The sequence below is a fragment of the Corvus hawaiiensis genome, chromosome 9 (genome assembly GCF_020740725.1).
Source record: "Corvus hawaiiensis isolate bCorHaw1 chromosome 9, bCorHaw1.pri.cur, whole genome shotgun sequence".
Classification (NCBI taxonomy): Eukaryota; Metazoa; Chordata; class Aves; order Passeriformes; family Corvidae; genus Corvus; species Corvus hawaiiensis.
In genome coordinates this window covers 18,862,072-18,888,396 of record NC_063221.1, presented here as the reverse complement: position 1 = coordinate 18,888,396, position 26,325 = coordinate 18,862,072, and the positions used below count along the sequence as shown (strand labels likewise).

General features: G+C 42.8%; 1 protein-coding gene across 5 annotated transcripts; it reads right to left on the bottom strand.

The window, feature by feature from the left end:
* Positions 1 to 1,913: 1,913 nt before the first annotated feature.
* MCOLN2 (mucolipin TRP cation channel 2) lies at positions 1,914 to 24,544 on the bottom strand. Of its 5 annotated transcripts, none has more exons than XM_048313534.1 (14): positions 24,425 to 24,544; positions 20,965 to 21,124; positions 18,708 to 18,881; positions 15,068 to 15,212; positions 14,430 to 14,517; positions 14,203 to 14,299; positions 13,642 to 13,741; positions 12,067 to 12,182; positions 10,818 to 10,967; positions 9,362 to 9,463; positions 9,118 to 9,240; positions 6,471 to 6,677; positions 5,229 to 5,341; positions 1,914 to 3,962 (listed from the first exon to the last, which is right to left on the bottom strand). In XM_048313534.1, the coding sequence occupies exons 1-14, from the start codon at positions 24,469 to 24,471 to the stop codon at positions 3,926 to 3,928; spliced, it is 1,659 nt and encodes a 552-aa protein (XP_048169491.1). In that variant the 5' UTR covers positions 24,472 to 24,544; the 3' UTR covers positions 1,914 to 3,925. The 5 variants fall into 5 exon arrangements, with proteins under 5 accessions (XP_048169491.1, XP_048169493.1, XP_048169492.1 ...); XM_048313536.1 differs by lacking the exon at positions 24,425 to 24,544 and adding an exon at positions 24,180 to 24,339; XM_048313535.1 differs by lacking the exon at positions 24,425 to 24,544 and adding an exon at positions 22,487 to 24,146.
* Between the last annotated feature and the right edge of the window lie 1,781 nt (positions 24,545 to 26,325).

Below are 26,325 nucleotides of genomic sequence, written 5' to 3'. Positions count from 1 at the left end.
AGTCTCTGGAACATCTTAAGGGTGACAGAAGGGAGACAGGACTCTCTGGGCATGCTTTGTGACGAAACTGAGGCAGGAGGGGGTTTAATTTCTTCCCTCCCCCTTTTTCATCCCCCCCTCGGCATCGGAGAGGAGTTGTAGGGAAAGGGAATTGTATAGGGAAGCCATGGGATGAAAAACGGATTAGGAATAAACTGGGGATGGGGTAAACTTAGGAAGGGGTTCATATTGGGTATAGGGTAAAAGGGGGAAGTAGGCTGTGGGTAGGGAAATTGCTGGGATGGATATTGTTTATAATTTTGTGCATAACGGCTGCCTTTGACTGGAATACCTCCAGGCCCAGTAACATTCGCTGCTTGTAAACCCTTCTTTCCTTGCACTATATCAAATTGTACAACCTCCCCCTCTCCTACACTTTGCAGGTAATTTTTAGGGTTATTCCTTTTAATGGTAGTTCTGTGGATGAATAAATCTTCCCCTGTATCATCTCGTGTTATAAATCCATAGCTGTTTTTTATATTGTACCATTTCACAGTTCCTGTGACTTTCGTGGCTACAACTCCTCCTATCACATGCTTGCGTGTTTGTCGTGGCTGCTGGTCCCGCGTGGTCGCCGCCTCGCCGACTCCAATGTCTCGGCCGGGCCCCCACGTTGCGGCTGCTCCGCGCTCTCCGAGCGGCGCTGCTCCGGCGTGTCTGGGCTCTGCGCGGCCCCATGTTGCCATCGCTGCTGGCTCCGTGCCCTGTGAGTGGTTCCGCTCTGCCAGCTCCACGCTGCTTTGAGAGTGGCCCCGTTTCGGTTCGGCGCTGCGCGGCTTCTCGTGTCGCTGTGGAAACCGCCGCTTCTCGCTCTATAGGGCTCTCTGAGCCGTGTACTCGGAGCAGGCTTCCATGCTGACCCCCGGTTCCTGGCTGCTCTTGGGGGCCGCCTCTTTGCTGCACATGGCCCACGGCACCCGCGGCACCTGCAGCATCGCTCCCTCACTCACGGCCGAGGACCCCGAGACAGGGATGGGGTCTGCAATAAGGCGCACGCTCCCGAGGGGGCCAGGCACATCCAGCACAGGCACCTCCGCCGGCACGGCTGCAGTCACACGTTCTTGGGATGGCGGCCGCGCGGCCTTGGCCATGGGATTACGGCCATCCTCTGCTCTAGGGGTAAGGGGATCATACAAACGCTCCTGAAGAGCTTCACTGATTACAAGGAATCCACAGAGAGGTTCTGTCACTAGTGCATGTTTTGTCTGATCCCTTATCTCATCCCAGATCTCGTACCAAAAACACCAGAGACTAGTTCCAGGAGGATCAATATCAAAAAGTAAGTCTCGAGAAATATATAAGAAATTTTTGAAAACCCAGTTAAAAAAATGTTCTAGATCTCCCAGAACAAATACTTTCTTGTTTTGTTGTTCAAGGATTCCTTTAACTTCTAGATACATTTCTTTCTGTGGTTCAGAGAGCCCCATTTCCCACAATTCTTCCATAGTCCAGAGAGAATATCCAAACCAAGGTGAGAAGAGAGAGATCTAGAGTGGTTTTTACTCACGAATTTTCTGTCTTTAGGGATGGGGGATCGTTCTGCCCACATTGTCCACCATTTGTTACAGTGGGGATTCTGTAACATGATGTATCAAACAAGGAGGCCCGTGGGAAAGAAATACATATGGACCGACTCTTGATAGATGTTTCAGAGATGTTTATTTCTCCAGCCGCATGGCCGGGGCTCTGCCGAGGAACTGAGGCAATCACGGGACCAAGGGTCCTTGCCCGCGCAGGGAACACAAAACAACCAATGGGAACGAGGCTGAGCAGGGGCAGGGAAACCCCGTGTCTCCCCCCCAGGGCCCCTCTCCCAGGACCACATGGCAGGGGGGAGAACCCCAAGAACAAAGCAGTAAGGAAAACACAATTCATTTTCAGACATGATGGAACTGTTTGATTTAGAAAGAGGCACTCCAGAAAGCCAACTAGTAAAATAGCAGGAAACTCAGAAAACTCCAGCATCTTGTACATAACCAAGTAGATAGCACACTGTAAGAGACAAGGGGACCTTGGCAATCAGTTTATGCTGATAATTCTGCGGTCTGCAGAAGATTTTTTGATTACCCAGGGCCCCAGAGAATACACCAAAAGGCTAACATTGACCCAAACAAGTCTTGCAGATAAACACTAGGAGAAAAGCCGACAGTGGAAGACAGTAATTCTCTGTTCTAGATCACACACTTGATGAAAAGACAATTACAGAAAATCTTTGCTAAGAGCACCAAGTCTTGGTTATTGGTAGCAATTTCAGTTACAGCCACACGCTGTAGTGAGATTAGGCCACAGCAACACATTGTTTAGACTGGGATGGGAAAAATATTCTCTGTCCCAAATATATTTCAGCAATAGAAGCATTAAAATGTGCAGAGCCTGGATGCATCGAAATACTGACACCAAAATTCTGTTCTAGACACTTAGCTGCAGCCTAAGCAAGGCAAAATGGCATTCGCTTTCACTAACAACAAAAAAAGTTTAATTGTTATGAAGGTAAACACCAGGCAGGAGATTAGAACAAAACAGCAAAAAAAAGGAAAAGCTGCCACTCATCTCACTCATACCAGGGCAGCATTTTGAATTGCCTTTGCCATTTGAAACATTAACAAGCTAGAACTTACAGAGAACACCATTAGTAGTTAACACACAGCAAGACCAAGTCCTAGCCAACACACTGACATCATCTGCTGAAGAGTGGCGTTTTAGAGAGCAAACAGGGGAGAGACAAAAGTGGAGCATCTAATATAATAGTACACTCACCCCAGGAGCAGTCAGCACTCCTAAAAGTTTCCAGAAGTACGTGATTAACATCTATGCACTACTATCCTGGAAGTGCTTTTAAGTTCCCCAAAGTCCTCTGTTCTCATCGAAAAAAGCTTATAAAGAGGCAAGGGGAAAATACAATCTTTATAGTTGACCATCCCAAAGACAGCTAGAAAGTCACCTGAACAAACCAGCTACAAGACTCAGTTGTTGCATATTTTCTTCCAATTGACATGTGCTTGAAATAGAAGCAAAGCTCCATGGCACCGTTTTTGCCTGAATTTGTCCTCTGGATTATGACAGTACAACACTATAGCACCACCAAAAAAAAAAAAAAAAAAATCTTTTCAGCAGTCTTCAGGTAATGCTTACCATGAAAGTTTCCAACCATGCAAAAAAAGTATCTAACTACAGCTAAAGCAGTAAGTTCAATCTGGACACAGTACAAATCAATATTGTGGGTATAACAGAAAAGACAGCCAAAAAAAAAGGATAGCAAATTGCTTTTTAGTAAAGCTGTTAAAGAAAAGACTGTGACCTATAAGTGATTTGTGTTAAAATGATATACAAGAGGGAGAACAGCAATTATTTTCCACGTTTGTGCAGCTTTTTAGTTTATGATAAATTTAATTCAAATAAATAAAATGTGCCAAGCAGAAATGACAGGCTGCATGCATCACTTTAAGTGAAAAACTCCTCCCTTCTTGACTTCCTTTTATTTAATACTTTTTAACACAGGATATTTTTAAAAGTTATTTTCATATAATTTTTTCTTATTAACAACAGTTGATTCACCACCATTTTCCTTCCTCCACAAGGTTATCAGCAAACAGAGCTTCTACAGAAAACACTCAAGGATCAGTCTTCTCTAACATGATGAAACTTGAGGCAAGAATACAGAGTTCTTCACAGCTCTCCTTCAGACACAGCTGCTGGGCTCTCCTGTTGGTCAGCCAGCTGACATCACATTAATAGTTTTCTTCCCCCAAAAGCTTAATTAGCTAAGACTAGTCTGTTCATGAGGCAGATCCAGATGGTGGGTTCCACTGCAATTTGGAGAATTATCCTTCTCCATACTGCTATGCTTCCTTTGCATATATCAGTGGTGAATTTCAATGTGCAGCCATCAATTAATAAGTATCAAGTTGTCATCACTCTCTTGTCTGCAAAGAAAAAATTCACAATTCTCGATTCAGCAAGAAATGCAATAAGGAGCATTTACCCATACAAGTTGAGTTTTGATCCTTCTGTTCTCTGCTCTCCCATTTCAGTATACAACTCTAACATCTGCACTAGACAATGATGCAAAAACTGCTACAGCAGCAAAAGCTCTAGATTTTCACTCCATCTACCAGGCTTGTGCACTCAGTACTGCATAGCATTTTACAGTGTATATTTATTATGCTCAAGGGCACAAAAATCTCTTATTCTGCACAATGACTTGCAGGTGAAACCTGAAGCTGGACCTGGCTGGAGCTCTTGTTAACTAGTTGGCTTTCACATGCCCCCAGCAACCGCTGGGATACCTGCCCATCATCATCTCACATGCTCCTTTTTGGCTATGGGGTTCCCCTCTGCCAGGGTATAAAGCTGTGTTTCACAAAAGCATTGGTACATAAGTAGACAACTATCCTACTGCTAAAAGAGGCTTTGTTACACCAGCTGTGATTAAGTGTTCACATTTTGGTCTGTTCCTTCTCCCATAGCCTGGCTTCCTTGCACAGTGCCCACAGCCATTCTGTGCACATGAATGGATTATCCTGGACTGCCTAGGGACAGTGACAAGATCCCTCCTGTCTCAAACAGGGCCTCAGAGGTGTGTTATTTCATTTCAGAAACAGAATTCAAAGAATAAGCTCTCAGAGCAGCAAGCACCAGGTGAGATGTTCATCTCTCACCACCGCCTTAAAAAGGACCACTGCCACAGTGTCTACAAGACATTTACCAGCGTGTTTCCAGCATTCTGGCAGATGGTATTCAAAGTGTTTGCCTCAGACACAGCATAGCTTTGGGATTAAGCACCAACCTCAGGCTGAATCACCCTCTCGCTTTCTGCTACTACTCCAAGCTTAGTAGCAAAGCTTTTTAGAAACAGACAACTTGCAAAATGCTAAGAAGCAGAGACTTAGTTTGCTCCAGAACCTGTGGTAGTTTCATGTTGTACTCCACAGTCCTCCCAACAGCTTCTGCATAGTAGTTTTCATAAGAGAATGAAGAGAATTAAAACATGTTTAAGCTCAGAATTGCTGCCTTTGCATCAGCAGCTGACTAAAGATCTAACTTGAAGTAAAGTACAGGAGGAACAACAGCATCCAAATATTACACAGGCTGAATTCTGGATTCTTCAGCATTTGTGAAGCAGCATTTTGCAGTGAGAAGCTAAGTGTTGTACTTCTCAGGAAAACACTCATTAAAAACACTCTACTGACCTCCTGCAGCAGCAGATGAATGGAAAAGTTCTGTCTTTTCTGTAGCCAGCGCTACTATGGTCTTTTAGAAATTCGTGTAAATCTGTTACTGGAAAACCACTTTGTTGGTATTTCTGAAAGAAAAAGTATTTCATTTACAACGCATGAGAAGTTACTGGGCATGAAACATTCTAAAATTTCCTCTAGAGTGTGACAGTAAAACCAGACTATTTGGTTCATATGTTCAATATTGCTGTAGGAAGGAAAAAAACCATTTCCATCCTAGAAACACTACATAGCTTGCTTTGTTCCACCAACAGTGTAAGTGACGGAAAATTCACATTGTTCACAGATTCTCTTATGTCTTTTTTGTTGCCCATAAGGCCAAGCAAGTGATCTCAGGCCATAATGGCACTGATTCTCCCTTGTTGACAGTGAGCTGCTGTGCTCATTGAGTGCCCTGGACTCCTTTTCCCTAAAACTCTAATGCTGGATTTGAAGGGCCCCAGTGTGGCTATTCAACATTGCCATGCTGAAGAAATGCTATGAAAAAACAGTTCAGCATACTGAAACAGCTCTCAATTGATCTGTGTGAAATGCTCAGAGGGAAGAGTAACAGTAAAACACTATTTTGCAGGTCAGACCTTCCAGTAAACTCAGGAGCACAATTAAGTTATATTTTGGGGTGCTTCAAAAGTGAAGCTCTTGCTTAGTCTGGAAGTTGTAGTTCATGTCAGACCAGCCTCATTCTGCTGGCCTGTTTCTGACACCAAGACAAGAATGAGATGAGAGCTGAAGGGTGTGACCCACATTGCCTTCCCACTGGTCACTGAGGCTACCAGGAACACGAAGGGTAGAGAGCACTTGAGGTCAAGAACAGAAGGTAATTACTGAAAACTTAGGTTCACTTTCAGACGGTCCATACTGGAAATGGATGGCACAATTTTAAACTGAGTGAGAAGTAGTGCATCTTTCAGAAGATATTTCCTTTTAACCACACATTTCCAAGCAGCACATTAAGGAGGCCTGGACACCTAAATGACTTCAGAGTTATCTGCTTGAGCCTTTCCAAACTCCTGCCAAAGGCAAGTCTCTGAGATGTCAGCAAACTCAGTCATCCTTCCAATTTTTTCGCAGACTAAATGAAAAGATTTTAATAATCTCATCACACATTGGAACCTAGAGTAGATGGTATGGTGTTGAGCAATTAACAAGAATGAATACAAAACTGATTAGAAGTGTAACAGAAAACAAATGCTTTACCTTTATGGTGTCATAGGAGTCAGTAATGAGTGCAATAAAAAGGCTGAGGATCATGTATATAAACAGACTAATGAAGGAGTACAGGTATAATCGGCTGAACATCCACACCAGCGAACTCTTGTGCTGGATTTGAGCAAATGTTGCAAACATATCATCACCATTGACCAAAGAAAACAGACATTCAGCCACCGTGTTCAGATCTTCAAACTAGAAAATGAATACAAATTATTAGTAAAAGGTGAAGATCAATCAAAACACAAAGTTTGAGTTTTATTCAAAGGAGACAAAAAAGCCAACCCAAGCAATCAAATGCTACCACGCTTTCCTGTACATTCAGACCAAAATATACATGTCAGTAATAGAACCATGTAGAAATATCATCTTAACTAAGCAGGATGTGTAAACATCAGAATATTTATTATCAAGAAATAAAATTTGTGATGTTCAACAGGCAAAACAATCAATAACTGACCACCACAGAAAGTTACTGAATTATAAGCAATTTTGGACCTGCAGAAAAGTATAATTCCATTTCCCAAAGCACAGCTAAAGTCATTTCACAGAATCTATATACTAAATTAGTGGTAGTATGCTGGGAACACAATCCACATCCTCTGCTTCGCAGCTCTGCAGCATTACTGGACTATGGGTAATAAATCAATACTGTGTTAAGGGGCCAGAGTTAGCATATAGCCTTCAGAACTCAAATGATCTAAACTGAATTAACAATCTGTCACTCAGGAAGCCCTCTCTGAGCTGTAAGTACAAGCTACAGCTGTATTATGAAGCTGCGAGCACACCCTGCACAAAAATCATATTTCATTTCAAGAACATTCTCTTAAATTCAAACTCCATCTCCGCAAGATGGAATGTGTCCTGAGGCTAAACTCCATTCAGCTACCAGGTAAGCCCACTTTGCCCTTTTGCTCTACCTTTCCCAATAACTGGATTTGTTAACTGTAATTTACTGGGCAATATGAATTAATAGCCACATTAAAACATTGTGCATTATCAATGAACTAACACAGTTGTGGCCCCAAAACAAGATGTCAAGAGGCATATGCTTGTAAGGAGAATATATTGGTGCACAGGAGCAACAGGTCCAGTTTACACCTATGGCTTATTTTATTATTACTGAATTTTAAAGCCATTGTGAAACTCAGCAGCACATTTTCTGGGAAGAAAGGGGTCATGGCACAGGTAACTTCTAAGCACTGACAGAGAAAGACCTGCAAAGGACTGCTCACCTGGAGGCCCCTGGACTGACATAGCACAAAATGCAGGATACCCACTTCCTCTCTCTGACTATAGGAGAGGATGTATTTCCGTATTTTTGAGCATAAGGAGCTCTCCAGTGTTTCTGCACATCAGGGAAGGCTCTTTCCATTTCTTACCAGGATGGCTCGGGAGGCTGGAGAGCCCTGGGAAGCCGGCCCTGGGCTGGCCTGCCTTGCACAGTGCCACATTGCCTTCCCGTGGGACACTGGGGAACCGGCAGGAACAGGAATCCTCCACAGCTACAGCTGCTTTCCTCGACATTGATATATGATATTTAGGCAAGAGGTAGCATCTTCATAGATAAGCATGTTGTTGACTACCCTTCCTTTGGCTCAGATAACGTACTTGTTGCAGGGAAGTTACAAAAGTAATTATGCTGTGCCTGTTATAAACAATTGAGCCTCTAGTGTGCCAAAGGATCCCCTGCATCCAGAATCCCACAGAGAAATGTATTGTCATCAACTTGGAACATATGCAGACTGAATACCTACATTACTCAAAGGAGAGAACCTAAGTAAGTTAGAGCAATCTGAGCTCTGGGGGCAGAAGAAGCTGAATCAAGCACTGCACCATGTCTCTGTTACATATACACTGTGTGCAACCAGAGATCAAGAATGAGAAATTACACATTTGTTAGTCATTAACAGACATTCAGAATTTGTCACAACAGGAATCTGCCTCTGTTCAAACTGTCACGTAGAGCATCTGCCAAGAGGAAAAGCAAACAAGCTTTAGGTTGTCTTGGCTTGTGTTCTAGAATATACAAAGCCTTACTCCTGCACCCAGGTTTCAGACAAGACATACCAGGCACACACTTTGATACAAACCTTAAGAAAACAAACAAACCCACAACACGCCCCCACACAGGAAGCAAAGCAAACAAGACAAGCATTCATCCACCCCTTTATGAATCACAATTTAGGAACTGAAGTTACATGGCACGGGAAAGATTTGGAAAAACAAAGCCAGAGCCAAGGAGATTCCAAAAAAAAAAAAAAAATTAAAAGTTACAGTGAACTATTTAGTGCCTCTTCAACCCAATTGAGCTGGGATTGCCAGAAGAGGGCGGAAGAGACACAGACCAATGCACGTGGCCCGGATAAACCATCCCCTCACCGCAAGCACAGCCTGGTGCTGGAGATGCCAGTGACTTCAAGCACAGCACAGCAAAAGCAAGAACAGTTATTTTGTTAAAAGGAGTAGGTAGAAGGAGATACAGATGGAACGAGAAACTCCCAAATTCACATTACCGCTTTTAAACAGACATTTTCATTGAAGACATATTTCTGTTGTTTTGACTAGGAGCTATACGCACACACAGAGGTATTCCCATCATTACACCACAGAAGGAGTGACACTGCTGATGTACCTTTTCATGATAAGGTCCCAGGACAATCCAACCACAGAAAGTATAGCCAAGATAGATCATCCCAGCACAACAACAAAACCTCAGCACTTTTGGCAACGATGCCTGCATAGTTAAAATGAGCACCTACAAGTCAGAGTGGAGCAAAGAAAAAGGGGAAAAAGGCAAAAAATTAGAGATCTGGAAAAAACTGACATGTGTGTGTATATATATGCTTTAGTTGTTAGACATCTGATTCCCTCCTTACATTGTAGGTTTGAAAATATCCCAGGTATCTGATGACTCCAACCCAGACAAACAAAGTTGATGTTCCAAGTAAAATGCTGCAGACATCATAACTTGTGAGGTTCTGAGGGATCCAAACAGAGCAGGTGGTCAAGTTACAAAGCAGTAGGTATGTCAGCTTGACAGCCATTCAAGTTCCAGCAGTTCAAACAAACAAAGCAAGGCAGTCCAATACTGAAAGCCGGTTGCTACATCACAAAAATCAGATCAATGCGAACTGCAGTATTTACTGAGATCATTCAAACATGACAGTGCTGCGAATGAAGTACATCTTTGCTGATATTCTTGAAATTTTGCATAAAGTGCAAAGTCTGGAAGAACAAAAGCTCTTAGTTTGGATACAACAGTTTCAAAATTAGATTGAATAATTCAATTTTTATCTAAAAAGAAGGCTACTGTATGCTGTTGTTAGGCAAAGAAGCCCTCATTCACTATTTAAAAAAATATGAGCCATCATTTACATGAAAAGTGAGCCTTGGGGCTACAGCCTTTCCATGCTTACATGCATTTACATCTCTGAACAGGTTGTCTGCCAGCAGTTCAGAACGTGAACATTGTTTTTACTACAGTGAAGTTTACAACCAAATCTACCTGCACTTTAGAAGGCTAGAGCTGGTTGCAGTAAGCACAACAGAGCCATCTAGCTCATGTTTTCCTACCCTCAATCCCCACCTCATCCTACAGCCAGCAATTCCCAAGTGCTTCTTCTGAAGGCCACTCTGGGATCTGCCCTTTGAGCCTCAGTACACATGAAGCAGGAGCAGCACCCTACCCACTCTGCTTTTCCCAGAACACAGAGTTTTGTGAACACATGAACTGTTGACATACATCTATTGAAGATTAAAAAAAACAAACTAGAAAAAAACCCACCAAAGCAACCCCAAATGCCTCCTGAAGAGCTGCCAGCTGGACAAAGCACATTGATTCCAGCAAGCCCAGGCAGGGAGGTCAAGGATGAGCAGATGACACTGCCTGTGCCTATGCCTATGCCTGCCAGGAAAGCAAGCTGAGACAGCTGTGTTTGCAGTATTAGGGGCCATTGAGACCCCTGCGTCATTCAGAGGGATGACTCCTGGTTTCCCTGTACTCTATGTGCTGCTAGTTCTTACAGAGCTAACAACTCAAATTGTTGGGTCCTTCCATTAGGAACTGTCAACTTGCAGGTCCCACACCAGGGATTAGGGGTCTTAGAACTGTGAAAATAAGATGTTTAAATAGCTTACATGGTCTTACTGAAACACTTTGGGCAAGAGTGACTGAAAGCAGTTATTAGATGAACTAGCACTAGGAAATGGACTAAAAAAAGCAAACTGATGACTACTGACTATTATAGCTCACTTCCACTTGTCCCCAAGTTAAAGCACACTACACATGGTTGTAGCAAGATTAGTATTTTAGCTGAAGTATGAAAATCTTACCTTGGCTTTTATTTCCATTTTTAGGATTGACCCAATGATTGTCATCACATCACTGATAATTACCAGGACATACCACCCATTTAGGAACTCCAGGCGGTCAGCATAACAAACACGGCGCTTGTATTTCTCCAAGAAGAAAGTCACAAATCTCTATTGACAAGCATTTAGACATTTAGTTTCAGGTGACCTTAGATGAAAAACGTGGCAATATTCAAGTTTCACACACCCCCTTTTCCTATAGTATTTGCTGGAATAGTAGTTTAAAGCCAATTCTCAATAGCAACAGAAATAAATAGGAAAAAAAATTAAGATGGATTTAGGCCAGTGGAAATGAACTTTCCACAGAACACCTGACTTCATAACCAATCCCCACTAGCCTAACCATGGCCTGTTACCCTCTTTACCATAGGTTCTATCCACCTCTAACAGAGCAAGGCCACCCAACTAAAGAAGTGAAAAAGAACTCAAATACAACTACAGGGCAAGAACTCTCATTTCCAATAGAGTAAACAATATCACCTCTGTGCCCAACACTGCCCATCTGCTTTCACTTGCTCTTTTTGCTCATGAATAAATGTGATGTGCCCATTTCTGAGAGCAGTTTGACAATGCCTCTGTTGAATCATGTCCTTCTCGCTCTTGGTCTTGTTTCCAAGCTACAAAAAGGATATATTGACCAAGATAAACAAGTATCTGTGTTTTCATATCCTACCTACCCTGGACTCTTCTTCTAACTCATGAGCCACACGCTTACAAAAAAATCCAGCCATAGTTAGACTATTTGCTATGCTTTACATTTTCTCCAGTTAGAGCTGGCTTTGAGGGATGTTCATTGAGGCATTAATTTATGACTAGACCTCTATGGGAATTCTGCTCTGAAGCCAGGGAAGAAAGAATTTGTGGTTTGGAGGTGTAGGACACATTGCCTGTTTGCAGTACAAAGACTCAGAAGTCTTTCTGTCTAAAATCCTGGGGAAAAAAAAAATGTCTCCTCCTTCTGCCTTTGAGAGATACAACAAAATACTTCCTATTCCAGCACTACACAAACAGAAATAAAACCCATTCAGTTAGCAATTCAGTTCACCAAGATACCTACGCTTCCTTTCTGGAGATAAAACTAAGAGAGGGACATCTCGCAACAGATTTACTCAGTTTAATACTCCATGTTTCAAAAGGTCCTCCTTCACAAGACCATCAGCAAAGAAGGCAGAGACCAAATAAGCATTAAGGTCATGAGCACTGTGCCTACCTTCTGTAGTCTCCAGGCAAGAATGATGGAGCGTGTGCAGAGGATGAGAGAAGCCAAGCAACTTAATATGACAAATCCATCAAAGACTAGAATATACTGAGTGTTTTTCTGGAGAACTGTAAAGAGTCAAGGAAATGCAGTAAGGTTAGTCTTTGCACATCTCTTTTAATGCAAGTTATGTGACATTTTGTAACAATTTGTGCTCAAATACTCTCATCCCATAAACAGATGGGTTATAAACTATATTCTTCCTGTAAGCATGTCTTGAACACAGCTAGGCAGAGAATTACATCAAGCCACAAGAATGAAAAGCATTTTCAAGTTCTTCAAAATAAACTCAAAAATCAGTATAATACAGGTATCCTCCTTTTTACCTGTTCATCAGTGCTTCCACAGTGTTATAACTAAGTGAGGCAAAAGAAATGCAGATTTGGTCTGTATCAACACCATTAAATCAAAAAAAAAATTCTCACCTTAGTCTGCAATAAGAAACTTGTTGGACTTTCTGTACTGTTTTCTTTTCATCCACAAGTTTAAAAGCCATCACACGAATGCAAATTAGGTGTGTTCCTTTGCTTCCTCGCATCAATTGTCCCTATCTTTTCCATAACATACATTTTTAACTATATGAAATAGAGGCAGTGCTCATTTTTAATTGTTGCAATAGCCCTTCGGCACACCTTTATTACTGAATTACGCATGCTCCCTCATCCAGTTATTAGATGCAAAATAAACTACTCAGCAACAGGGAGTTGAAAGACAGCCACAAGAAATTACCGGACAGAGATGCAAGCCAAGGCACTTTGAGGTTATTCAGAATATCCTACAAATTACCACTTTAATGTCAGTACAACACGGAATCATCAGAGAAAAGCTGGCTTTACCTGGGCATAAGGGAGGCCACTTGACATATTTATTAATCAAGAGACTACATAGCACACTGAAAAACATTGCTCCATCACAGTCCTTTACAGCAAGTCAACACATGGGAGAAGCAGTTGCACAGTGCTGACACAGCTACTGCTCCTTTAAGGGGCCTTTAGTGCACATTCCCAAGCTGTCAGACCAAGCCTTAACACTAGAAATGCCTGGCAGATGCCAAACTTTGCTCATACACATCATTTAATCTATCAGCAGTGGCAAAAAAAAAAAAAACACAAAAAAAAAAAATCAACTTTCAGAAATAGTATGCTTCAATCAGTTGAAAAAAAACCTGAAAGCTGTAGAAGGCTTCAGCTGGAAATTTACCCACTGTTAGTGGATTAAACTGAGTCATCTCAGAGCAGCACAATTAAAAATCTATGGAAGAAACATTCATCATCCTTGCAGGTAGAGCTCACTGCTAACACACAGTGTTATGCAGAGGTGATCGTGTCATCTCACAACACCCTCACAAAAGGAATTATTTCTCACCTCTTGATTAGCAAGATGTAATGAATTGCATGAGGCAAGTTGCATTGTTTAAAGGGCAGAAGGATGAACAGGCTGGGGAATGTCTTGCTGGACAGACTGTTACAGACCAGAGAAGGCAATGGGAGATGCATAACTGCTGTTATCCAAACACACCATACTTACCAGAGTTAAATATGTGCCAGTCTTTGCATTCCTGAATGTCAGTGTCACTATCAAAATAGATCTTGATTTTTCCACTGTGGGCTCTATTATTGAAAGTTATCTGAAAATACAGAGCTATATCAGAAACAGGACTAGCAAGATTTCATTCCAGAAAATAAATCCTGCTAAGTGCTTTGGACATAGCATGCATTAATGTTGTTGATCAGATAGGCTTTAAGAAAGTTGTCACCATAAATGACTGTGTAGACATAATTTGAGAAGATGACATGTATGGCCTAACGAGCAGTATTTCAAGAGGCCAAACTTCACATTTAATCTTTAGATGAAGAACAATTCTTTATCCCCTTCTCAGGTTATGAAGTTACCAACCGGAGTATGTTATAAAACAACATTGTGCCATGGCAACACCATTTCATCAGGCTTTGGGAAGGCGGGGTAAGAGCCAGGCCGTGCTCAGCTGTGTTTCCCTTGCAGTCTAGATATGAGGATGACACCTACACCTTAGCTTAAGCTCTCATTGCATATACAGTGTTGGAAGTGCCACAGCCCATACTCACTCACAGTATTTTGAAATGCATAGCAGTCAGGCAATTCTCGGGCATGGATTGTCTGTAGAGCAATGCCTTTCAGCTTGAAGGAGATTTCAAGCTGTATAAGCCTGGATATTTCAAAAAGCATACAAATATATTTAAATACCACAAAAATATACACAAACGGCACAAATCAGAATCCACCATATTAATATGAAAGGACAAGTTGAAATAATTTAAAAATCCCCATCGCTTTACCTGTAAAATTCAAGATTGAAAAAAGAAGAGTTCAGCTTCAGTTCTGCCTTTTTACCAGTTAGTTCCTTTGGCTTTAAAAGGATACATTCTGGAAAAACAAGAAGAAAATATGCTAACATAAAATCTTCACATTGGAAGTAGGATTAAACTGAGGTAATCAGTGTGCATAGCAAGTCCTAATCAAGCAAAACATTAATTTTGAGAAAACCTATTCAGAGGCCCAACTAGTGGGGTCAGAAGCAGGTTTGTGTACTAATTCTTGAGCAGCTAGCAGCAGGACTCAGCTCTGAGAGGCAGTAAGGGCACCCACCCAAGGAAGGTACTGACCAGCATCCAGAATTCTGTATTTGAACCTCCTGCACAGAGGGGGAAGAAGTGCATTTAAGAAAAAGAACAACAAAACACCACCTCAGCATCAACTACAAAGAGCTTCACACCCTGCTAATGACAGTGGTTGAAGAGAGCCTCTTATAATCACAGCTGTCATTTCTAGACAGGTACTAAAAACCGAGAGGGAAAAAGGCAGGGAGCACAGTAATGTTCCTGTGATTGCCACACAAAAAGCTATTGGTTTTAAGCTTTAGAATTAGAATTTAAGTACTCCACAGCAAGACATTTTAAGTACAACAGTACTGTACCTGTTTCAGTAGAAACATCTATGTTCAGTGTATCATTGGAAGGAAGCATTGTGCCTCTCTTGTACTGCTGTTTACAGATTTTTAAACCTGATTCTTCATGTTCATAACCAAGTGTCCCCAGGGATATGTTCTTTAAATGCCTGTACTAGTTTAAAAACAAAAACAGAAGTAGAAGTTGGAGAAAGTAATCCTTTTTGCATTAGACGGCAAATTGAAACCTCAAAGTTATGTGTATCAATACAGGTTTTTAAACTTAAAAAAAACCCTTTACTTTCACACCCAAGTTACAGACAAGAGGGCTGGCTGGCCACTAATTAGTGGTGATCAGCATCCTGGTGACAGGGTGACTGGGAGCCCTGTGCCTACTGGGCTGCCTGCAAATGATCACCCACGTGTCAGACAGCTGTTAATTAGATGCCTGGCAGAGACTTCGGTGCAGTATTGCTGCTAACCACACACCCCCCAGGGATATCTTACATCTTCACCTCATGAAGGTGATGGTTTTCACACCACTTGAAACTTTCCATGTGATCCAAGTCACCGTTCTTATCAAATCCATGCCAAGATCAAAAGCAAAGCAGCTCCCTGTGGGACTATAGAAGAGGGAAGCCATGCATTCACTATATAACAGAAACCAGGGAACACACACAGAGCTCGAGCAGCCTCCAAAAGTAACTTAACCTGCCTGCTTTACACAAGCACAGAAGCAGCTGAAAACATGCCTGTGAGGAAGGTACTTTCCTTTTCCACTTACTCCAAAATACAGCACAAGCCACCTTCTTCATTCGCAAGATATGCTTGAAAGCAAGGACTAAAAGTGGAAGCAAATAAAGCTGTGCCAAACCAAGCAATGACCAAACATGGACCAGCAGCCCAGAGCAACATCAAGAGCTACATTCCAGGCCAGTCCTCTCCTGACCTGCTTTCCACACAACCTTGGTGTCTACTGGAAGCAATATACAGCCTCTGGTCCCTGGACTCACCTTCCAGTCCTGCACAAGTGAGGCAAGCCCCCAGGGCACAGCTCTTCTGGTAGCCCTTGGCTCCTCAAAAGCTGCGTTCAATGACTAACCATGAAGGCAGCTGCCTGCCAGCTCAGTTTCCCAACAGCTAACACTGTCCAAGAGAAGCCAGACAGACCCATGGCCTTTTGGGGAAGAAGGCATAAACACATAATTTGTTGTTTTCATCATTACCTCACCTAGCAAAAGAGCTCAGGGCAGCATACAGCAGTGGTCTGCTCTCAAGAAAGCACTTAGCTTTCTTGGAGGCCTGAAGTAAATAAACATGGAAAGTCAGGCAAGGTTTCCTATTCCTTACAAATTTGATCAGCTGCCCTTGATAATGATTAGTCCCTTTTCCCCTTCAACATGGATTTCTTTATTATGCATTATTCATTGTCATCCTATTTCCCCCTTCCTATGAGCATTATGGCCACTAGCCCATCTTGTGAGGCACAACATCCCACCAGTCACTAACAACCACACACTCCATGGCCAGAGCTGGAGCTGCCACTGAAACTACCACACTTTTATTCAAAGCTCTGCCTTGCAGTGCCACTTTGAGTGCACAGCTAAGTTTGCAACAAGTTTAGACAGCCCAGGAGTAAAGCATGGCCTCTGTACCCTGTCAGAACAATATCTGAACTCAGAGCAAGCTAAGGAAGCCACGTCTGACTAAGGCAGGTCAAGTGAGTGGAAACAGCAGTTAGTCACAGCTGCTCATCCCACCCAGGACATCTCCAGATCACTGCATGCAGCAGCTGCTGCCCCATCCATGTGTGCTCGCAGGCTCTGCCCTCCTGACAGCACAGCACAAGGGGCTGGGCTACCCACACACCAGTTTCAAACTACACTATGAAACAGTAAAAGCAAAATTCCTGTTTTATAAATTTCCAAGCAGCCTCAGACAAAGCAAGCAGCAGAATACCCTGGTCCTACACCCTCTGCCACAGGGCAGAGCACAAGAGTAACAACTTCACACAGCTGCTTCATAATAGAAACTTCAGCTTGAACCCAGTAGTGAAGCAGGGGAAACCTGTGTACTCTTCCAAGTGTAAAAGTATGCTTGGGCTTTTATTTTTCTGGTCTTTTTGGGTTTTTTTCCCCAAGTGTTAAAATATCCCCAGTGGTATATTACACAAAGGCTAAAATTCAATTTTTACAACTCCAGCTTTGCTGTGCACAATTACTATTTTCTGTAATGTCATATCCTTCCACTTCACCCACCCAATCATGCATTTCAAAAACACAAAACAGAACACCAAACCCCATGTATTCTAGCTGCCCATCTCAAAATAAAAAAAATGCTTTGCTTTTAGCTTAGGAGTCATCTAAATTGGCTCTTCCCACAAGGCACCCTCTAAAGACAGACAAAAAAAGGCAGCAGTAGTCAAAATGTTCACCTGAAGGCATGCTTTTTGAGTTCTTATGTGTGATATCAAAATCTCAGAAACTCCACAGGACACTAAAGAACTCATATTTCACAATTTAAATCTCTTTAAAGGAGATGATTTATACCACACAGACATTTTATGAAGAGACCTTTTCCTGATGCATGGCTCATTCTTGAGGATATAAAGCTACTATTTCTCTACTGTTCTGTATCTGGAATTCACCTCAGCCTTAGTGCCTACAAAAGAAGGAAAGCGAAACAAAGCAAGCAAGGAAAGAAAAAAAGAAAGCAAGCACAGTTTATTGCAGAAACAGTGGCAATATTGAGAGTTCGAAGAAAGACTGAGAAAACTACTTCACCATTCATTTAAAATGCCAGGAATGAGAGTCTTGGGTGTAGTCCAGCACATCTGATCAGCTGGTGGCTCTGCTGCAGCTTACAGGACAGGACAGGAGAGCAGCAAGCCCCCAAAAGTAGGTGTTTGAGAATGAGGTTTGGCCCTTCACAGCCCTGCAACTCTCAGGTGCTGCTGAGCACAGCTGCAGGGGCAACACTGCTTTAATCCCAGTGCCAGAGCTCATGTGCCAAGGCCAGTGAAAATGAAAGGTGGTTTAAAGCCAGTTTTTATTCACCCACTGTTAATCATTTCTGGGCTTATAATCATTCCCAACACAAGAGACACTTCATATTCCAGAGTCTTTCATCTCATGACTTCCAAAGGTATTAATGTTAAATACAAAAACATTTACTGAATTTTCATCCTAGATTTATTCACTTTTCCCTGAAAATTGTAAAGGGACTGTTCTCTAAAATACCGTCCCTAACCAGGGTGAATGCCCCTACATTCCTGAAGTACCATATTCCCCATTTTGAGGCCTCCAGCACTCACTACAAAGCTGGAATTCAGGAGAGCTGCAAGGACAATTTTTTTTAATACCATGCATAGGTATATTCAGGCCCATAGGTCTTCTAAGACCTAAACTAAAGTTCCAGATCATGCAAGATGAGCAATTTTCAAATTTTCTGGATTTTGGTATTAAGAACTACCTGAGTAAAATTCTGGTTTGGATTCACCTCCAAGAGAAAAATTCAGCTACAACACAAACTTCAGGACACCCCACCTACACTGATTTAGTGAAATACCAGACTGAAATCCAAGAATAGAAACAGAAAACCAGAAACTTAGCAGAAGTTTATATCTGTAGCTTCAGCTTTAACTCAGTTATGAACACACACTCACACTTACCTGATTAATAACATAAAAAATGCTATCATATGCATCCTGTTGTGTATATATACTGCAGCTGTAGTCATCTTCATCAGTTCCAGAATAGCCTTTCAGGAAGAGGTGTTTAAAAGCAATTGTGTTTTCCTCTTTGAATGAGACCACCAGCTGGTTACTCAAGCCAAAAAAAACAAGCTGAAAAGAGAAAAGAAGTAACACATTTGAATTTTGAACAGTGGTCAAGCAGCAGCATTTTGGAAACAGCTTCCAATTACAGTAAATAGAAAACAGACAGGTGCCTGTTGCTGTAACTCTGCTATGACAGGAGCAGAGAACCTGTTAACTAATGGCATAAGACAACCAAAGCCAAGTTTAACACATGCAGGGTTAGAGAAACAGAAATCAAAGTGCAGCACTGAACAGACAGCTACATCATGTGCACCTTTTACACATCATGGACCAACAACTCTAACTGGAACTTACAAAAACCTTTGTGGAGGATGCAAATGGCAGACAAGCTAACTTAAAGTAGAGCATTTCAGGCATAGCAGGTTGTGCTGTTGCTATGGTCAAATTCCTGCACCTTTCCTACCTCTAGCATGGCACAGGATTAGAGCAAACCTATGTGGGACCCTACAGCAATAAAAAGCATCACCTGCCTGAGCCAGGTGCTGCTTAAGGAGGCTATAACAGGAAGAAACAGCAGACAGCAGAGTTACTAGTGAAGACCTGTGTTCCCCTGCCATGTGGATGTTCCCATTTCCACCACCACAACCAAGGAAAACACAAACAGAGCCTAGAAACTGATCGGTTTTTCAGCAAGAGCTTCTTCACAGGCACAGTAGCAGGAGGACATCCCCAAGCCCCAGCTATAGGCCTGACATCTGAGCAAAACCAAGGGCTGACAAGAAAAGTCTCAAGCAGCAGTCCTGAAAAATCTTGTGGCCTTTGAAAAGGAAGCAGCAGAGCACCCCTTCTGCTCACAAAGGATAGTGGGAGACTGGGGCAGAAAAAAGAAAAATTACAGGTTCAGTGATACCCCCAAGAACTGAAGTCAGTAGGTTAGGACAGATGGCAGTACTGAACCTTTTCAGAGACATGTGAAGTTGTATTTTGTATCATCATTCACATGCAAAGTTTACTGTCCTGTCTTTGAAGGAAGAGGAACAACCCACAAATGAGGTGCAGCTGCCAGTAAAGAAAGCCAGGAAAACCCTTCCTTTCAGCTTACACTGTGCTCACACTGCCCACCACCTCCTTCCCCCACACACTTTAATACAATCCCTGTTCCCATCAGCTCTATCTCTGCAGGTCACAATTGTGTCACCACTAGTGTAAATCACATATTTTAGTAGCTTTGCCTAGACAGACCAATCGCTGCATCCTACTCCTGCCTGCAGAGAGGCCTGTCAGGATCTGGGCACAGCACAGCAGCAGCCAGACCCCAGCCAGGTGGGGCCACAGCACCTACCATAGGCAATTAAACACAGGCACGTGGAAGCTGGGGTTGTGCTTAATTTCATTCATAGCAGGCAACTCAAACACAAACCAGGGATCCCACAACCCAGCACATATATTTAGCTGTTCTTGCAAACCGCCAGATGTCAGAGTCTTGCATTTCGAAAGTTCAGAAAAAGTAATTTCTACTTATATGTGTGTCCCATTTTGCTTCCCTCCACATGCAGTCACTATTAGCAGACTGTAAAATAACCAACTGCACTGTGATTCCAGTGCAGCTTAAAAACACCCTCTTCTTTGCCTCCACGTAGTATCTCAAACAATACCCGAGTTTTCAAATACATTATTTGATGGAAGCAAGCGGCACATCCAATCCCTGTAGCCCAGTCATCCCATCATCATCAGAAACCATATCATCTTCACATTGAACATGCAAATTTCAATTTTCTGATTGGAGATAAGGAAAGATCACTTTTGAAACAGTCCAGTGAAACTGTAACCTAAGAATGTAACAGGAAGCAGTACTGTGACAACAAGCCTGAAGACAGTGCTGAATTTAGTGGGAAGAGTAATCTGCTTTAAAGTATTAGGTCAAAAACGGCAAAAAACCTGGTCAAACACTGCCTGAAAACCTCCAGAAGGCTTTTGTAATTTATGTTATTCTTCCCCCTTGAAACACCTCTCATAGTATTTCTTCTTTATGGACTGAAATGGGAAGTTCAAGCCAGTAACAAATATCCAGAGATGGCAAAGGCCCAGAAGCACAGCCATGCTTCTCTTGCACATCATTGCTACTCTAAGAGTAAAAACAAAGGATTACCTGTGTAGTAACCATAAGTATCTTCAAAATCTGCAAAGCCAGTTTCCATGGTATCTGACGTCTTGCTCTGTATTTTTCACATGGGTTCATGAAGTAAAACTTCAAATCCTCTTTCAAAGCTGTCTCTTTTAGATCTAAATCTGACTGAGTCGTCATATTTCTGTCATAAATAACATATTAATTAGAAACCAACAGAATGCTTTGGCAGACAATTTCCTCGTTGCAGTTTCACCTCAGATCACCACATGACATAAAAGGACCAAAATAGTTTTGGGGTTATTTTACTGAAAGGCAAAAATACTTCCCTGTGATCACATCATTAAAAATCATTCAAACATATCTGATCATTAAAACACACCATTTAGACAAATAATTATCAGGCATTAAATAAGAGGGTCTGTAATAGAAAGAAATGTAGACTTGCTATTACCCACTTAAAAATCCATTTGAAACAAAGGGGGACCACTGCTAACACATTTGTCTGAGTAACCCACATTCTACCAGAAGAAAAAGCTGTCCTAAAGATTAAACCAGAGCAGCTTTATACACACTTCTGTTATGAACATGCAGCTTTAAGGGCTAAATTCATAGGCATTTATTTATTTAAATACCTGGGCGTGTAAAAATCAGAGGACCAGGCACAGAGGACTGTTGTTGTAGGTGTCCTAAATCACCTTACATTTCTCCTTCTCAATTGAATGGGACATTGAAAAAACTTTCCCCATCTAATCATTTTGACCCTGTTTTCCAGTGTCATAAATTTTCAGAACTTTCCTACTTCAAGCACAGTTCAGAACCAAACTTGTAATTTTTTCCCCTCTCTTTACATGCGTAGTGGGTTGAACCTGAGCTGATGGACTGACTTCACCACGACAACATGTCAAAAGGATCATACCTGACACTGGCTGGTTATCAGTCCCATTTACCATTCAGAATATTATTCTTGATATTCTGAATTTTATAAAGGATAACATTTTGTCTGAGGCTCAAAACCAAAAGCATTAATTCCAAGTTTTCAGATACTTGGAATACTTTTTCATTTTTACTTCTTGCGTCCTCACCTGTCCAAAGTGCACAGGTATTTAAGCTCAGACTGTAGATCACAAAGCACACTTGATTTGCTAGAACGAGCTGTCCCACAAGAAGAGAAATGACAGTTAAAAAAGCACAGTAAAGCTAACACTGTGGTGTTTCCTTTGAAGAGGAAGTGAAAACAACAAAAAATCTATTTTAATGTTAAAAACGCAAAAGTTATCTTTCCTACACAGCCTTAAATCAATCTTTCATGAAGATGATGAGAGGCAGGATGATTGTGGGTTTTGAAGCAGGAAAAACATGGGAAGTTTCCAAGAAAAAGAAACTGTGGATAGCATCTCTATTTAAAATTATAATAAAAACACACAGGAGTAGCTTTAGGAATGTCTAAGATACAAAAACTTTGAAAAATGTAAACACACCTGACAGAAGAGCAGGTGATAGTTATAGCTGTGAGCATTGATTAAGGAAACAGGTACATACATACTTTAATCCTGCATTGACACCCAAAGACATCACTGCTCCTGTACCAGAGCTTCTCTTCCGCAGGCAGCAGCATTTGTATGGGTACACAGTGAACAAGAGCTAACCCAGAGTGAAAGTGATAGGAGTGGGCGAGAAAGAAAGAGGAAACAAAAGAGGGTTAAGCTAAATTTGGTCAAATTTTAAACCATGAAGGTATGACATAAGAACCACACCAAGATTTCAGCAAAATCCTCCCCTAAGCTTCCTGTAAAAGCATATCAGAAGTGACAAATCTTTAAAAACAAAAAGAAAAAAAAAACACAAACAACTCCAAACCAAACAAAATCAAACAGGGCACTTTATAACAAACACTATTTTTTTGATATTCAAATAAATACCATAACAGACATAATAGTTTACTCCCAAGTTGTGTGTCAAGACCTTACAGCTATTCCAAAAACTTTATGTTGACTAATAACAACAATTCCACATCTACACAGCTCTCACTTACTGCTAAGGATTATTTTCATTGATGTCTTTAGCTCCCTTTACTAATTAACTCTGGAAACTATGAGCAGGAAATTCCACCAAAGAAAGCAACACATTTTTTCGGCTTAAGAGGAAGATCCAAGATTCAAGCCTGTTTCACTGTTGGATTTTGTCTTCCAATAAAAAACAGGCATTCTCTGGTGTAGTATTTAAGAAATAATTCATTTCTTAAGCAGGTGAAACAAGTAACAGGGTAACAGGTGAAATACTGTTTTTCAATTCATTAATTTCTAGGATAGATCAAAAATTACATCCTAGCCTAATAATCTAAAACTAGCAAAGCACCCAGCTCAAGACAGAGCAATGAAACAAATTCCAACACACTAGTGTCATTAACACCACTCAATAGGTTTCCATAGTATGTTTTGTGAAGCACTGACACAACCAAGTTTTTTGTGAATGAAGACTAACTGTACTATGCATGCTTAGGTGCATATCCAGGTGTCATGTGTCTCATACATAACAACTGTTACTAACTCAATTCTAACAGCTGCATCACTGTCACCAATGCTTCAGTGCTGTAGCCGGTAGGACAGTCTGCTGTTTGTAGAGAGGCATTTTAGAGCTCAACATTCCACTCAAGAAAGAGGCTTCAACAGTAAGGACTACAATTTACAGCTACCTACTTATGAAATACACTTGTAATACTTAGCTCTTCACCCAGCAGAAAAAGCACCATTGAATCCAGTGGCTAAGATGCGCTTGGTAAGTGAGCACAGTCACTTTTTCTTTAATGAGTAAATCGCTACTGTAGTGACACTAACTGTCCACCAGAGCTCCGAATCAGCAACATTTATCTACTTGAGCTCTGAATCTTGAAGACGTATTAACGAGATTGATGGAGTGCTAAGGGGGCAAGAAGGAGAGGAAAAAAAAGGGAAAAAAGAAACCAAACAAAAACCATTGAGTTGAGGTCCACATATCAGCCTGGGCAACCCCAGCTGCACTTTAGCGATCTCTACTAAGCTCAGCACTCTGCCAGAGGACGGCGTCGCCTTGCACTTGTCAGAAATGGAGGGAAAAGCCCTCCCGTGCGGAGCTCACACCGGCACCACCCGCTCGGCTGCCGCGGGAGGAGCGGCGGCAGCTGGGGCACACACGGAGCGCTCCGCTGCCCCTCCGCGCTCCGCTGCCCGCCAGCCTCCCCGGCGGAGGGCAGGACCTACCTTGTGCAGCAGCCCGAGACACGAGTGTGCCGCAGCACCTGCGCCCGCTGCCCGCCTGCGCCCGCTCTCCGCGGCGGCGGGAGCGCCCTCCCGAGCGGCTCTCCCGGTGCTATCGCGGCCGGCGAGATGGGCTCGACCCGCGCCCGCCCTCAGCCGCCGGCGAAGGAGCGCCCTGACCCCGCTGCCCGCCGGGCGCGCTGACCCGAGGGTTCGGCGCCGCGCCCACCCCGGCCCGCCTCGCTCACCCGCTGGCGGCCCGCCCGCCGGGCAGGGACTTGAGGGGGATCTCCATGGGCCGCAGGGCTCGGCCGCTGCCCGAACGGGGCAAGGCTCCGACAGAACGGCCCAAGCCCCACAACCTGCCCCGCCGGCCGCGCCGCCTTTATGGGCCCGGCGGAGGAGGGCGCCCGCCGCCCACGTGCCCCGCGCTGCCCGGCCCGGCCGCCTGCGGGTCCGCTGCCCCCGCTGCCCCCCGATGCCCTGTGCGCGGGCTCTTGCTGCAAGAGCAAGGCTTGGTGCTCTCAGGCACATGGTGTGACACTCGGGGATGTCCCGTGAGGGGCTGGCATGACACTTGGGGTGTCCGGTGCAGGGCTGAGAGCTGGACTGGAGGATCCTTGTGGGTCCCCTCCAACTCATCTTAATCTCTGATTCTCTGATAACAGTAGTTGCCTTACTGCCAACTAGTAGCTGTGGACACGGAGATAACGTGCAGGGAAGACTGCAGGTGAGATTAACTACTACAGAGTTGGTTGTCTTGCAGGTCAAGGAGAACTTAGTTTCTTAGAGGATGTGATTTAATGCGGTTACTCCAAACTAGGGTGTTCAAAACAGAATGTAGATTCATAAGAGGCATCATTGCAGCAACTGAGCTCTCTACCTGCCCACACAGTGGGCATGGGCAGTGTAGGATTCTTACATAATGCTCTCAGATGATGCTGTATTTGGTTATGGTCACACTGTGTGCGGGAGAAGAAGGAACAAAAGCCCAGACAAACATCCATATGCAGTTTCTCAACATTAGAGGCAAGAGCATGGTGTCAGCTCATGCACGAAAGTTTTCTTAAGGCTTCCTCTGCTATTAGCTACTGCCTGAGGCAGGAAAATGCTCCTGACAGATGCAGCTACAGGTTTGGTTTTTTACAGCAGGGTCTGTATGTCACCCAGCTTCTTGTTTCCATTCCTGTCCCTCCCTATCTGCCAGATAAATTATGCCTTTACACATTTTAATACTGGATAGGTATGAGCATATCCGAATTTGATTTCTTACTCTTTTGCATGCACACCGTTTATCTTCCCTTGAGAATGTGCTTCAATCCAACATAGAAACTTAGAAACAATAAGGCCCCCACCTCTCTTCCTCTCTGTGTAACTTCATTAGGTTTAGACATCCAGACTGCTGAAATCAAGAAGTTCTCCCTAACTGTATATGCAAAACACTGGCACTGAAATTAGCCTTGGTATGAAAACAGCTGTTACCCAGTTTAGCACCCTGCAAAATTTTCATGAGGAAATACTGACTATTGGTATTTTCAGGTGACTTTCGAGAGCCCAGTGAGAATCAGAGCAAACGAAATCTCTTACCCCTCCACAGCTTCTTGATCAGGGCTGAAAGCCCTGTTTTCCTTAGGATGCAGTATTTAAGCATGAGTTTACAAGATGCTTTATCTGCTTCCTTGCTCTCCCCACCTGCATTTTACAGTTCTATCTGTGCCTACTTGATTGTATCAGCATAAAGATACTGATGTCTCCAGGATGCAGCTTTACATGTGCTACCAGCATTGCTAATGCTGAGATCACTGATACTCTGAAGTCACAAGGGGTTTTTTAGAATAAGATCATTGTCACACATCTTGGCTCTGCAAGGCCATAACCAGCACATCATATGTTGATAAGATAAAAAAACCTCACCACACACACAACAGCATCAGCCACAGATGTGGCAGAGCTGTACTTCATCTCAAATGCAGTCAGCAGGCTAGAAAACACAGCATTGACTCACTTCTTCTCAGGTGAGCACAATACTCAGGCAGATGAAGATCTTAAACACCAAGGATCAAGCAGGTCAGAAATCTGGACAAGCAAGCACTTAGACTGCCAGCAGTAGCACCAAGGTGAACAATGCATGTTTGAGTGTCTGCTTGTT